At 30.9% G+C, this 15,485-nt stretch overlaps 1 protein-coding gene across 1 annotated transcript in view; it reads left to right on the forward strand.

Moving 5' to 3' along the window:
• The window catches only part of LOC143225924 (gamma-glutamyl hydrolase-like), a 41,282-nt gene extending 27,030 nt beyond the window's left edge, over positions 1 to 14,252 (forward strand). The window contains exons 5-9 of the mRNA XM_076456170.1: positions 2,251 to 2,392; positions 3,381 to 3,487; positions 3,925 to 4,015; positions 9,129 to 9,275; positions 13,865 to 14,252. Coding sequence (XP_076312285.1) covers positions 2,251 to 2,392; positions 3,381 to 3,487; positions 3,925 to 4,015; positions 9,129 to 9,275; positions 13,865 to 14,067 — 690 coding nt within the window. The 3' untranslated portion in view covers positions 14,068 to 14,252. The remainder of the gene's footprint in view (positions 1 to 2,250; positions 2,393 to 3,380; positions 3,488 to 3,924; positions 4,016 to 9,128; positions 9,276 to 13,864) is intronic.
• The last annotated feature ends 1,233 nt before the right edge of the window (positions 14,253 to 15,485 follow it).

A 15,485-nucleotide genomic window follows, 5' to 3' on the forward strand; every position in this document is an offset into this window, starting at 1 on the left:
TTACATTTATACTCTAGTGGAATCTTAAGTAATCTTTGCACTTAAAGTGTATAAAATACCAAAGAAAAATGCAACACATGTACCTATAGTATATCCATGTAACACTGAACTGAATCTAGAGTTGCATTAAATGTAAATGGAGATTCAGTTAAGTTATTAACTAAGGATTGATGCTAAAACTTTTACTGACAGAAATAAAGAATGGACATGAAATGAACAATCTTTATTATACAGGGTGTTCAGAAGGTCACTGTGCACTTGTATATTTATTAACAGACAAAACTGCACGGTGACTTTCTGAACACCCTGTATAATGAAACACAAATACAATGTATGTATGTGTGTAGAAGTTTTAAGAATGTTGGACCTTTACTTTTTCTGTTTCAACTTTCATGTTACGTAGTTGAGATCGTGTACTAGACTTTTAAAATAAAAACCTGGTTTGAAACTGTAGTAACTGATATTTCGGATCAAATTGACTGAATCCTTACATTTACTCATGGTGGATACCCACTACCCTTGTATTAGGTAATTCTCACTACAATGTCAGTGAGGCTGTATAGTCTCTATGTATCACCTTAACAACCATTGAAAGATGTAGTTGTTGGCATCCTTATACAACATGTTGTATTATGTTATGTTATACCTAGGCAGTAATAGGTATCATCTGCTTCAGAGAACAACAAAGGATCAAATTTAATCCAAAACAAGATCAATATAACAGGTTTTTTTTCAGCCATGTGTTATGCAAAGCTTTCATGTATTCATAACAAAGAACAAACTCAAAGTAAATATAATACTACATTCGTATGTCATATACCCACTAATTATAATAGCATTTTATTTTCTTTTTGAAAAGGACCAATTATAGCACTGCTTCCTTTAGTTGTATTACACAAGTTACTTCTAGGGGCTAGTTTGAGTTTGTGAGCATTTTGGGATAACTTCTTTACATGCTTGTTGATTATCTTGCATGTCATATTATATCAGGATTTTTAATATCAAGTATATTTATAATATTAACAAGTCACATTTTTTGGGTTTATAGATTCATACTGAACTTTGATTATCCTTTCCTCATACAAGTAGGGTATTTCCTGTTTTTTCATATTGTTTTCCATTGTAATGTGAATATTCTGTCCAAATATATAGCTAGGGTTCTCTTAGGGAATTTCAGATTAGCTTTAGCAGAGTTTTAGTTGATTTTTAATAAAATATTTTGTTGAGTTCTGATCTCTTTCTGGTTTGGTCTAATAATGTGGTAATACTAGGTATGCATAATGTTGGATAGAGAGAGAGGTTTCAGAATAGATATTAATATGAGCAACAATATAATTTTGAGATGAAAAAAATGACAGATGGAAGGCAGTATTAGTGCAACTATTACAACTGGCTGTAATGTCACCCTTCAGGTGGCAGTTTGTTCTAGTAATTACTAATTGTTGTATTCATTCCTCATTTTCAAAAAATTTAGAAAAAATAAACATTCCCCCCCAAAAATTTTTTTTCTCAGAAGTTTATGCACATGAAAAACATTCACATTGCATTGATATAAACTGTAATGTTTTAAATATTAAAAGTAATACCCTTTATTTAAAAAACTTTTTTTAAGAACTATATTTTTTTTTAGTATTGTATAGTGTATTTACATTCTACATCAATGAAGATGTAACTAAACTCTCACATACATTCTTTCTAAAAGTCATATTCTTGTAGTTTTGTCATAAAGAAATGGTTGTTGCATGTACTGTACATATTTTTTCTACTTGTCTGAATTTTGAATAGCAGAAGTGTGAACTTTTGTTAGTGATTGCTGTTTACGGTACCATTCAATAGATGGCACCAATTTCTTTTATTTTGGTCACAGATGTAGTTAAATACACACATACATGCTACATCCATTACAGTAAGATAATAAGAAAGTTTATTATGCATCTGGAGGAAAGATAAGAATGACTTAAAATGTGTTTTGGGTGAAAAAGATTAACATGCAAGATAGAATAAAATACAAGTTGAAGTTTGCTTTTAAACTTGCTTAAAATTGTTAGCATTTTTGTAAATGCAATCTGTAATATGTTGATTTTCAGAATATAAAAATAATAAAAAGCAAATCTTTCTTTCAATCTTGTAGAAATTTAACATTTTAGTATTTTTAATTTGGAGAAGTCATCACAATGATAGACAGAACTGAGCATTTAGATGTAACTTCATAAAATGATTTACCTATAATTTAGTTACATAACATATTAGGCCAACCAAAAAGGGGACTACTTTCCAGTTTGGGGAACATGTCTAGGGTTTGAACTGTTGACTTACTTGGCAGCAAATGGCACCTCATGGATGAAGTCATGTTGGTCTCAAGATGTGGCTCTTTCCTTGAAACTGAGTGAGGGTAAATATCTTTATTATGGCTGTATAAATATATATCTGTGTAGTAACTTTCTTTATACCAACATTATGAATTATGTGAAAGTTTGAATTACTTAAATGATTTTTTTTTATCTCAAATAACATGAAAAAGTATTTTTATGATTTAAACCAACTAAGGATAATGAAAGGGACAAAGTAAATTTCAGCCATGTGAGTGGCTACTTGGAATGAATGTTAATTCTGATATGTCCTGTAAATAATATACTTTTGAAGAACAATGACATTTCAATGAATTTATAAGATTTATTGCTTTCTAATTTTGTTATTGAACATTAACAGCAACAAATTGAAACTAAATAAGAGGAGCGCTGCTGATAATGTTTTACAAACTTTAACTGTCTAGTATAAATAATGAAACATTTAGACTTTTTAAAAAGAAAACATTTCAGTTAATTCACTAGAACCTTTTTCTGTTTAAGTGAAAGTGTTTGATAAACATTGTCAAACTTATTTATGCTTGTTTACATAAATTAATAATTGTGGAAAACAAACAAAAAATAACAGATTTTGTATTTTTAATGTAAAAGTTGATGCCTTTAGCATGAATCTACTCAGGATGTAATTTTTACATGTGTGTATAAATAAAACTATATAGAAATAACATTTGTAACTCGTGAATGATGAATTACTAATTAGTATTGAAAGTTGCTAAAGAAACCATAAAGGTCTTCAGACGTTTGTAGATAAGTTGTGTAGAATGTAGAGAAATTTTCAGTACCTTTTGATGTTTTTTGTTATAACTCTGACTTATTAATGCTTACATCAACTTGGGACTTTAAGCCAAAGAATGAAGAAATTGCATATATGTTTTTTATGTCAAAAACTGGCTGTATTTTGTATGCATCTGTGTACTGTTTGGTGATTTTTATTTATGCTAGTTATTCATTAATCCCATGTAACTTTAAAAAACAAAACATTGGTCCAGTACCTAAAATATTATTTCTTAACAGGCTATAACAGAAGTCGTATCTTCAAAGCTATTCCATCTGATGTCATGAAATATGTTACTTCTCTACCTGTTACAGTCAATTATCACATGTGGTGTTTAACACCAGAGGTCAGTATAATTCTAAATAGTCATATCAAGGACAGTGTATTAGGCTTCAAAAATTTTTTCATGTAGGTACAGAAAGAAAAAAACTACATGTGTAACTATACCTTCCCAGCTTTATCTGTTTAATTAACAAATACTGGAAGACTATGGATTATTACTTTTACTCATGAAGTTTGGCTTTTATGAAACTTGATACTCAATCTAATACAAAAAGTATGCTTATAAAATTTTAGTTACAACAAGATATATAACAAAAATTATAAAATATAAAAAGTCATTTGCAAAAGGTTCAAAGTAAACAAAAATTATTTTAATGTTATTTATGTCCTATCAACTTGAACCTGTTAAGTTGCTATAAGTTAGTTTTAAATAACATCTACAAGAAGAAGCTGAATAGTAAAAACAAGAGATTTGACATTTATCATCTGGTGCATGTTTAGAATTTCACCAAGTCTGGCCTGAATCAAACATTCCAGGTTCTCTCTACAAACAAAGATACCACTGGAATCGCATATATTTCCACTGTTGAGGGTAAGTTAGCAGAATCACAAGTTAGATAACAAAAGACCTTGTATCAACTTGCTGCATTCTTAGTAAATCTTAGTACGTGGATGACAGTATGGTGTGTGTGTGTGTGTGTAATTTTACCTGGTTTAGTGATAAGAAAAAAAATCAGTTCTTATGCAATTTTGGACTAAATATTTGCTCCAGAAAGTCATTGATATGGCTTTGTTCTATTTGCTTTTTTTTAATTTTTATTGTCTATTTTTTCAAAGAATTATTGGAACGATTACCGACTATAAAAGTTTTTGTCATCTAAATTGACATTATCTGAATGTTGCAGGTGACCACTATTGTGAAAGAATAGAGGCCATTTGATGACACTGTTGGCTAAAAGAAGCAGTGCTAATCTGTTAAAATGAAGCATTTTTTTGCTTCAGTTCTCCCTGTAATACTTTGAGTAAGGATTTTTTTCTTTTTAAGATTGTTCAATTTGAAAGAAGTCTATTCTAAAAGAAGGAAAACTGAAGCTAACCACAACCCATTAGAAACAATTGCCTTTTTTTTTATATATATACACAAGTGTATATTCTGCCTACATGATGAGGATCATGTTGAACTTGTTCAGTTTCATTATTTCACTTGCACACTCTATTATCAAACAAATTAATTTCCTTAGTTTCTTAACAAATCTGATGTTACTAGCAGATTTTACTCTAATACTTTTGGAAATTCAGTTTCTCACTACAAATACAAGTTAGTAAAAAAAGAAATCTTTTCATGGCATGACATCAGGATTTATTTTGTCATTTCTTAATCAATAATGGATGTGCTAGTTTTTTGTTTTGAAAAGTGTCAAAGTATGCTTTGAATGAAAAATTGAATTTTTTTAGACATAAGTATTTATAACCAAGAGTATGGAGGCTTAACTTAGAGAAACTGTTATATAGGAGAAATGTTAAGTCTGAGAAGTCCTTTCTTGGACATTGGACTTTTGCTTGTATTGTTGTAGTACTGGGCAGTACTATGTTTTCCACTTCCTTTAGTTTAAGAACTAAGTTCCCAATTTTTGTTTCTTCTCTATTTACCCCATGATTGAAACAGCATTGCTGAAACAAGGTCTAATTCACTTAAGTGAAGATTAAGGGTCTTTTTATCTGACTCTTTTATGGAAATAACAGCATGCTTTTTAAATAGCATGCCAGTTTATTCATATCAACAATTTGGATAGTAGCTGTGTGCAGATTCATCCATAATCTTCATTGCTCAACTGATCTAACAAGCATCAATTGCTCTTTTCTTGTGTCAGGAACTTGTGAATTTATTGCTATAATTAAAATATTGTTGGAGCCTGGAAGGGCAAATATTTATGAAGATTTACATCAGATTCTTTAAGACTTTACAGATAATTTATTTTCATATGTAATTTGTAACAGAATTTACATATCTTTACACAGTCTCATACATGCATTTTATCTTAAATGGTGTTTTTGTAGTGCTTCTGTAAATGTACCTTTTTGTGTATTTTTATTTAATTTTACCTGTTGGGAGCTCCTAAAGTTCTCTCACGTCTTAGAAATTAACTTTCTTTTGTGAAGGCATGCCATTTGGCTTCTGATTGTAATTTAAGTAGTTATTTACATTAATGAGTAAATTATGCATAAGTTTTGTGGCAGAAAAATTCAAGTGGAAACTTGGATTATGCAGAGGCTAAAGTGAGAGTTATCTTCATTGTTACATTTTAACCTGATGTTACTCTCTTATAGTGATTCATTTTTATGTTTATCTAATAATAGAACATGATCTAGCAAGAACTTGTTCAATAGTCTTTATCTATCTTGTTAGTTCCACACACATTTTTGTCATTCATGTAAATGTGATCAGTTTGCTACCATAAACTGTTTTGTTGTAGTATTGCCTTATACTGTACCAAAGTGTTTTTTGTTTACATTGTTAAATAGGGAGATTTCTGTTAAATATTTGTTCATATTAGAAATCTCTGTTCTGTCTCATTCTTCATGGTCCACCCGTCACACCAGTTGGGAAAAACACGTGCATACCAGATCTGCTTTTGTGAGCCCAAAGTTCTCTGCTTTGTACAAACTCTTCGAGATACTTTGTTGTGAAGATCTGTGACATTGATCAGCCTGCAAATGTTGACATGGAGAGATTTGCTTATGTTTAGATCACCCAGATCATTCCAGCAGATGGTACTCTTGAGGAGTGGTCTCAGTAGAAGGGAAGAGTGGACAATAGAAGGCCATCAAAGCAAAATGGTGCCTAGTGAGTTGTGGGGAGGTCTATATTTAATTAATAGGCTGTTGCAAGTCAGAGAACTGCAATTATAAGTGGTCCAGATCATCAGTTAGTAGGGAACAGTGGCTGGAAGTATTAATGATTTTTGCCAGAATTGCTACTCCAGCAGGTGAAACCGTGTATTCATGGGTGAAGATCATAACCCTTTGGGTGAGGTGCACTGCAGAATGGAAGGGATCCAAATAACATCTAACTAACTAACTAGTGCTATAATCATATGTCTCATTTGGAATACACTTACAAGATACTACATCAAATTGGAGCATCAGGTAGTCTATTGGGTTTTGATATTGATTTTAAAACTTTGTCACTCTGTAGTGAAACACACAATGGAGCTACTAACACCCTTCACTAGATAGAATGCGGCAAAAGTTTTTATTGTACTTAAATTACATTTTACATTTTATTGGATAATGTTTTGGTTTCTATACTACTTTTTACAGTTTGTTTTCCTTCAATAACCCAATGACTACAACTATTTACATTGCAAGTAGGTATGCAACTATTGTGAAAATCTTTATAAAAGTGAAATTAGTTAATGAAATAATTTTAAATCTGTCTTGCACGATCCCAAGGTTATGTAGTTTTTAGCAAAATAAGACATTTAATTTTGATTATTTTGTGCTGTTATACTAAAATGTTTATTCAATGTAGTTGTATGCACTTAATCAGTTTGATGCAATTTGATTTTCATTTAGAGTATAAAATTACTATTTATTTTATAGTTTTCAAATTTCATTTTCATAATCTCTTAAACCTCCTAATGGATATCAAACTAAATGTTTATTTTATTTTATGTTTTCTCTATATCATTAACACTAGATATTATAATTAATGTACAGTGTAAAGAAATGATTTACATTTAAGAAATGAAAATGTGTACATACATTTTAAACGGTTATAGGCTGTTTTGTAAGCTTTTTTTTTCATATCCATAATTTCATATTTTTATCTTTCACTTGTATTTTATTTTCAGTTTTCTAATTCAGTTGTCTTTTTATTCTTGATGCAAGTATACCAACCTGTCCCAGCCAACACGACCTTGTAGTTATTAGTTATTACAGGAAATAGGTTGTCTACAAGCTCTCATTAACGCTTGCACTCGTAAATGACACCGCCTTATTTTAACTCGATGTAGTTTGACTTGTGGGAATGTCTAATCCTTGATAACGAGAAACCCACTCGTAATAAAAATGTATCTCAGAACGGATGGTATGGGTATTTTTAAGAACCTGAAAATGACCTTGGAAGGTCAAAATGTTCTTTTCTTATGAGGAAGTGTTAAACACATACAATCATAAAATTTTTCATATGTATTTATAAATCCAAATAATACATAACATTAAAATATAAGTGTAAAAAGTAAATGCACTTTAACAGTTTAGCATACAAGGTGGGAAACCCTTGCCAAACACTAGGTACACTTCAAGAAAACAATGGACTAAGCTTCTTTTCTATCTCATGCTAAAAATCCATACACTGGTAGAGATTTCTTCAGGCTATAACTGAATAGTGCAAAATCTTCTCTTTGTTAGTTGTAATCATGCCATATAACTTCGAACTTTTGGTTAGCAACACAGCTTTGAATTTGCAAGTGGTTGACCTTAAGCTTTGAAATGTTAGAATATAAAACCACATCAAGAAATTCTTGGAAATTCTCCAAATGCTAATTAAAGACAGGTGGAACTTCAATTTGACCTTGTATGCTGACGGTTTTATTCTGTTCTCACAGTATGATGTATAATAGCTTGTAATGTTTAGACTTGTAACTGTAAAATGAATCATGTGACAGAAAACTTGCAGTTTTAGTTGCTCTTTTAATATTTTTTTTTTAAATAAAGGAATAAAACTTTTGTAATATAAAACTTTAAGTTGTAATGTACTTGATAATAGTAATTTCATCAAAATAAATTCATATTAAAGTGGTTAAATTAAATTATAAATGTAAAGTGGTAAGCATTGTACAGAAAGGGCTTAAAAATGGCAAAAGTGACATTGGGTTAAGTAATAAGTGGTCTGCATCATTGGTTAAGATAATAAGAGTATATTTTTATTGGTACTGAAATACAGAAAGAAATTTTGTTTGTTTTATCAATGATTTTTGACTTTGTAAGTTTACTGTGAGAGAAGCATTTATTCTGAAAATATATTTTTGCATTATTCCATGATGTATTCCTTTATTTATACTGATGATGAAGGTGAAGATGACAAAGTCCATATTTCAGTTTTGTTGTAGACATTTTCTTCTACATTTCATTGCATTAATATTTAGTAATATACATTTAGGCTGTTTTAATCTCCCCACATCTCCTGATTCATTTTAGTAGTATTTGCTAATGCATCATATTTACAACCACAACAACAGCATGCTAAACATTTTGAATGTTTGTTGTTTTGTTTTATTTTGCAAGTGGTTTCCTTTGAACTAAATTGCAATTTTTTTTACAGTCATCAGAAATTCAAATCTATTGATTTGAAGCAGCCAATGATACTATGAAGCTCAAAATAGGGTAAACCATTATCTTTTTGGCTGCTGATTTTGTCCATAAAAAGAAACTGAAAAAAACCACAACTTTCTAATGTTTTTCTGACCAATTTGCAAATGTGGGCAGTGTGAAAAGAAACTTGTATCTAAGAAAATTAAAACTGTTTTTAATAACATACAAATTATATTTGACTTCTGGGAGGAATTATTTCATATGTCACATTTTTCTTTCACTGTATCCATCCCTTTTAGTTACAATTTCAACATTACTTTAAATTATAAAAATCCATCATTTGTATTATTCATTAATCATTGCATGACAAGTTTTTTATTGTATTTTAGCTTACAAATATCCATTTTATGGAGTAGCCTGGCACCCAGAAAAAAACCAGTTTGAGTGGGTGAACACAAAATCCCATCGCAACATTCCTCACACTGCAGAAGCTATCCAAGTTGGGCAATATTTTGCAAATTTCTTTGTTGGAGAAGGTAAGAAAACATCTGAGAATAGTTACTGTTAATAAGTTGTATCTCAATAATGCACTTTAAAGACAAACCATTACCTATATATAGAACAAAAGGTATTGTAGGTAAAGCATATGTATGTTTAATGAACTTTCTTTACATTTTAAAATGATGTAAAAATATTTTGACATTGAACATTAATATGGTTGTTAAAGGTATGTATTTGCATTATATTTGCCACACACAGACACAGACAGACAGAGAGAGAGAGAGAGAGAGAACGTTTCTCAAGATGAACTGTATTTTGTTCTGCATAGAAATTGCACACATCTAGGTTTGGAAAAGTGATAATGAGTGAACTTTAAAACTGTTAATTGAAGCTTGCTAATTGTACATAAGATATGCTTACTTAATGTTATTTGTGTTGTATTTGAGACCACTTCATTTCGTCAGTGATGCTCTGCATGTTTCAATTTTGATAAATTACAATCGCAGAAAAATAAGTTGAGAATAAATGATCACTCACTCTACTATGTGATATGGAGCTATCAGGTACACTGCAAGCTGGTGTCTTGTTTTTTGTCAGCAAGTAAACATTTAGTTAAGTTGAAATAAATAAACAGTATGGTCATATATTGATAAATGCAACATAATTTAGTCAACTTTTGTAATAACAGGTTTACATAAACAGTTGTTTTCTATGGAAATTTTTAATGTTATTTAAATATCCCCCATATGATATTTTTAATAAATAATATACTAAACACAGCCAAATTTTAATAGAAAATGTCAAGTTGTTATTCAAAAAACAAGATAGTGTTAAGATGAATAAACTTAAGCAATAATCTTTACCAGTATACACACATCCATACTTTTTATAAGCCGTATGAGATCACTATTTTAATAACATTAAATTTGTAGCATCCTTAAAAAAAGGCTTTGTTTGAGCTTTACGAGTAAACAAGTCTATTTGGTTCTAATTATTTGGAAACAGAATTTGTTTCTTTAGAGATGATATCTTTCCCTGATATGTAAAAATGATTCTACAGCAATGGTTCCATGGTTCTTCTTCTATTTGCAATGAATTTATGGAGAAAAGTCAAGTTTAATAATAAAGATGAAGATGGTTAATTAAACACAATTTTATTTACAGAAGCTTCAAACATTTTTGAATACATATATTCCATCCTCAGCAGAATCTGGAAATATCACATTTATTTGCTAATGGTATAGTAATTTCAGTAACTAATTTACTTAGAAAGTTTATATTAAAGTGGTAAACTGAAGAACTACATCTCATAGTTTGTGGTATTTTTGCAACAGACTGTAAGTTGTATTAGACATCAAGCTATATTAGGTTGTTCAGAAGATAATGGCAGATTTTTAGACTTATCTCAAGAATTAATACAGAAAAATAACTACGTTTATAAGTCAGAATAGGCACCCAAGAAATCTATATGCTTCTACCAACTAGTAACAAGAATTTTAATTCCATCATAATAGAATTCTAAAGTCCTAGAATTTAAAAATTCCTTGAAGGTATTCACTGCTGCTTTTCTGTTATGATAGTGCTTTCCTTTTAAAACGTTGTCTAAATGTTTGAAAAAGTTGTATTTTGTAGATGAAAGATATGATTAGTAGGGTGGATGAGGCAATATGTCATTATCCATTTCATCAAGTTTCTGGCAGGTCATTTGTTAACATGTGATCGAGCATTGTCATGGAGTAAGACTTGTCCCTCACGGTTGACTATTGCTGGTGCAATTTTCTATGCATTTCTTCCAATTGTTGACAGAAACTTCTGCAGTAATGCTCTTTCCCTATTCAAAAAAGTTGTAATGTTGAAAGTGTTTAGGGGTTTCATCAGTCAACCCAATGTGTAGATCACTTTCTATTATCATTAAGTACTCACTTTTCATCACAAGTGATTTAAGCACTCAAGAAATGGATCGTTTTTGTTGCATGCAAGATATCTCACTCAGTGCAAAGCAGCAATTTTTCTGCTCTTCATTGAGTTCATGTGGAACCCATTTATCCAGCTTTTTCACTTTTACAGTTTCCTTAAAATGACTCAATATTGTTAAAATTGAAACACTCGGTTCCTGTGCCATTTCTCATAAAGTAAGTGGTGAATTTTCTCCCACTAACACCCTCAAGTTCTCATTGTCAACTGTAGAGTGATGCCCCCTACCCTCCTAATCTTGGAGACTGAAGTAGTCTTTTCTGAACTTTGAAAACCAACACTGAACTGTTCTTTCAGAAGTGGCTTCATCTCCCTATGCTTGCTTTATATTTATAGTTGCCTGAACACTACTATAACAAAGTTTGAATTTGTGTAGAAGAATGACTCTTAAATGCCTTTTTTTCCATCTTTTCAAAAGGGCTCTAGAATATAGATAATGAACACTAAAATCAATAGTTGAGGTATAAATGACGCATTTAAGTTTCTCGCAATCTACAAGTCATGACACAATGCAATCTTTCTTTGTTGCAGTAGACATGTTAAATTACAGAAGTGAAATCCACCATTATTTTCTGAACAACCTAATAAATATTGTTGTTTTTAATGAATGACTGAACGTTAAGTGAAGTTGTTTAGAATAACTTTGGATCTAAGGATGTTTGCGAGTCATTAAGAGCGAGTCTTTTGCTATGAGTAAGCTGTCTTTAATGCAGAGTTCAAGGTCAAGATTTTGTAGTGATGATAAAGACTGTTATGAAATATAACATGGATTCAACATGTGAATGAGTATCTGAATGGCAGGGTTTAAGTAATACAGTCAATCCTAATTGATATTCCTAAATGTCCACATACTCTAGTTTTCACATGGCATTGTGTTTTGCCAATGCGAGAGTGACTTTAAAGCTACTACTTGTATCCATATAAATGATCCAAAAATGTAGAAGTGTTTGTATTTGATATTTAAGTTGAAAAGAGAAGTTTAATGCAGAGCTTAGGTTTATATTTTAGTCTGAGCTGAATTTAAAGGTAGACATTGTTTTTAATTTCTAAGGTTTGTGAGCCTATGAAAGGAAGGCACATAATGTGGGGAATTTGGGGATGGTAGTGAGTGGTTGAAATTTGTCATTCAGAAGTTTGTGAGTAATGTTTGTTCGAAATTCAATCAGTAACCCACTGTTTAATGGGTATCTAAGTAGAAGTGCAATTACATTGTGAAAAAAAAGTAATTTAAGCACAGACTAAAAATTCTGTTTAACAGTGACATAACTAATTTCATTTTGTAGAGGTTGGGATAAAACTTAAAATTAGTAAAAAGGCTTGTAAGAGGTAATCCTGATGTCAAGAAAAAATCCATTTTCCTCAAGCCTAGATATAGACATATTAGGATGTTGGGAGTTCTTGTAAGAAAGAAGATTTAGAAACATGCTCATTTTCAAATTAGCAAGGAAGTATAATGAATATAGCATATGTACAGAATAGGTTTATATACACATGGGCAGTTTCATATTTGATTGCTTTTATGGTAGTATAGAAAATTACTGGTAGTCACTGAAGATCCCATGATGATTTCATCTGGCCATAAATTAAAGAGAAATTGGTTTAACATTGTGGAAATTACAAGTACCAGGAATTGTTTTTAGGTGGATCCAAGATACTGCTCAGTTTTAGAATGAAAAACAAGATCCATGATAAATTTAGTTTTATTAAGAAGAATATGAGTATAGGGAGATTCAATATCAAAACTGGCCACAACATATTGATCAGCAGAGGGAATTTTGGAAATTTCAGAAGCAAAGGTGTAAGAATCATCAATAGTAAAACCATTCAAAATAATGAGTTTAAGAAACAGAACAATTTTAGAAGCTGTAGCTGCAGAAGCCTACAGCTGAAAGAAGAAGTAAAAAGAGAGTATTCAGTTTTGTGCACTGTGAACAGACCATAAAGAATACTGAGTTTTGTGTTGCATGGAGAAGTATGTTGGAATGTCACTTCAGAGATAATATTTTGATTTCTAAAGGTTTTTAGAAATGTGGGATCTTCCCCTCCTTCATAACAATGACTCTCCCTGATATTAGCCTTTTTCAGTTAACAACCATTTGAGGGTTATCCCACTTGTGACTCTTTCCCTAATCTTGCTAATGCCTTAAGTGTAGAACATCCAAGTGCATACTTATTCAAAGACAAATTACTTAAATGTATTAGGGAATTTGAAAAATGTGGTCAGACGAGATTGTTGTGATTCTAGTTTTCCCATTTGTTATGAAAACATTCATTGATTTTGAATATTGTTGGAAGTTGTGGGACCTTTATTTTCAGAATCTTGTTAATTATCCTGCTTAATGTACCAGAAACTGTGCCAAACTTTACTGCATTCATTGGGTTGAAAGGCTATTTGTGGATGAGTGGAAAAACATGAATTAACAAAATATACATGACAGATTCCTTTTATTGTATGACCATGGTTATAAAATGATTGACATTTGTAAGGAAGCAGTAATTGATTAATTTTGTATTTCTGTAATCTGTAGATGATCCTTTGAGATTAAATTATTTCCATTATAGGCGAGAATATTATTTCTAAGTAAGATTGAGGCACATGTGTACAAGTTTGATATACTCTAATGGTTTAAAAAATTTCTAACTTATTCAGCTCGGAACAACAGTCATAAGTTTCCAAGCACAGAAGAGGAAGCTTCTTCACTCATCTACAACTATAACCCAGAATATGTTGGTATTGAAGGCTCCATCTACCAGCAAGTATTCTTTTTCAACAGTGGCATAAAAGCAACGAGTCCCCTGACAGCCTTTTTTATAGCTAGTCAGTTTTTTGTTATCATTAGACTTAAGTCTTAACTAAGTCAAACAGACAAGAAGATTCCAGAGTGATGTTATGAAATTTACTTGAGAGATAGTGTTATTACAATCAGAATGTTTTCACTAACTTCTGTTGATTTTAAGCTCTAGAGCTTAGTTTATGATGATGATCAGTGTAATTTTCATTTTGTTGTAAATAAAACCTACATTTATCTTAATAAAAATCCTCCCCTTTTTTTTTTTAATTAACTCACTCATTAAATTTGTATTCATTACTTTAACTTTCTTTATACAGTCTGCCACCTTGACTGACCTTGCCACTAGGTAACCATAAAAGTACACCTACTATAACCTTTAATGAAGCAAGAGCATCTTTGTGGAATTTTGAAAGTAAACACCACAAGGTTATATTCTGGGAGGGGTGTGGTATGCAGGTTTCAGTTTGTAGCATATAACTTGTTAAAGCAAGAACCAATACTACAAATTTTCACTTTAGCTCAGGGATATCTAATATATAAATCACTGGAAATTTAGAAAATAACACAAGGATGAAACAAGATTGTAAAATGAGTCATTTGGAACAAAGATGTATAATGTGATATACAGGGTGTCTGAAAAATCTGGAACCATGAGTGATTTGCAGCATTTCTTAATTTCAGATATGTGACTGGTTATGGTGCTGTCACAGCATGAGATCATCTCCATCCTGCTGTTAAAACACACAAGGACAGCACATGGTAAACATTCTTTACTGAAGTGCTTATGGTTCCAGACCTTTTGGGCACCCTGCATAAGAGTGAAAAATTGAGAACTTGAATGCTTTTTTTTTGAACAATACAAACTTTCCATAACGACTCTTTTTGGATTTATATCAAGATGTTAGGCTGGCTGATGTGACGGGTGTTAAAATAGACTTCATATAATCGACTCAACCTTCTGTACTTGTGTATAGTAGTTTGACTTTTTGAACAAAAATGCATCAGCAATGTGTAATATCCTTTACAAACAAATATGCTACATAACTATTTATGCGTAATATATTTAACTGAACTATATTACGAATCTTCTTTACTGGAAAGCTTAGGATCAATAGGAATGACTGGAAGCTCTACCTACTCAGAACCTTTTGTAATCATTTTGACAGTTAAAATGTAGATACATTATCATATCCAAAGACAGAATAAAAAATTGGAAACATAAAAGAATCTTCCTTGTATACTGGATTTTGGTACTTATCTGTGGGAATAGTAAAGTGTATAGTCGAAAGAAGAATAAAGAGACTTAGGTGGAAGGAAATTAACGTATGAAGTTATTTTATAAGGCTAGCAGCCTTGTTTTAGCAAGTATGTCATGTCATAATTGAAATTAAACTGTTTTCATTAGATAATTCTTTGTTTATGTGGAAACATGAGTTTGTATGATGTATGTATTAAATTCACAAACTTTCAAATCATCTC

Source organism: Tachypleus tridentatus, chromosome 9, assembly GCF_004210375.1.
Source record: "Tachypleus tridentatus isolate NWPU-2018 chromosome 9, ASM421037v1, whole genome shotgun sequence".
NCBI lineage: Eukaryota > Metazoa > Arthropoda > Merostomata > Xiphosura > Limulidae > Tachypleus > Tachypleus tridentatus.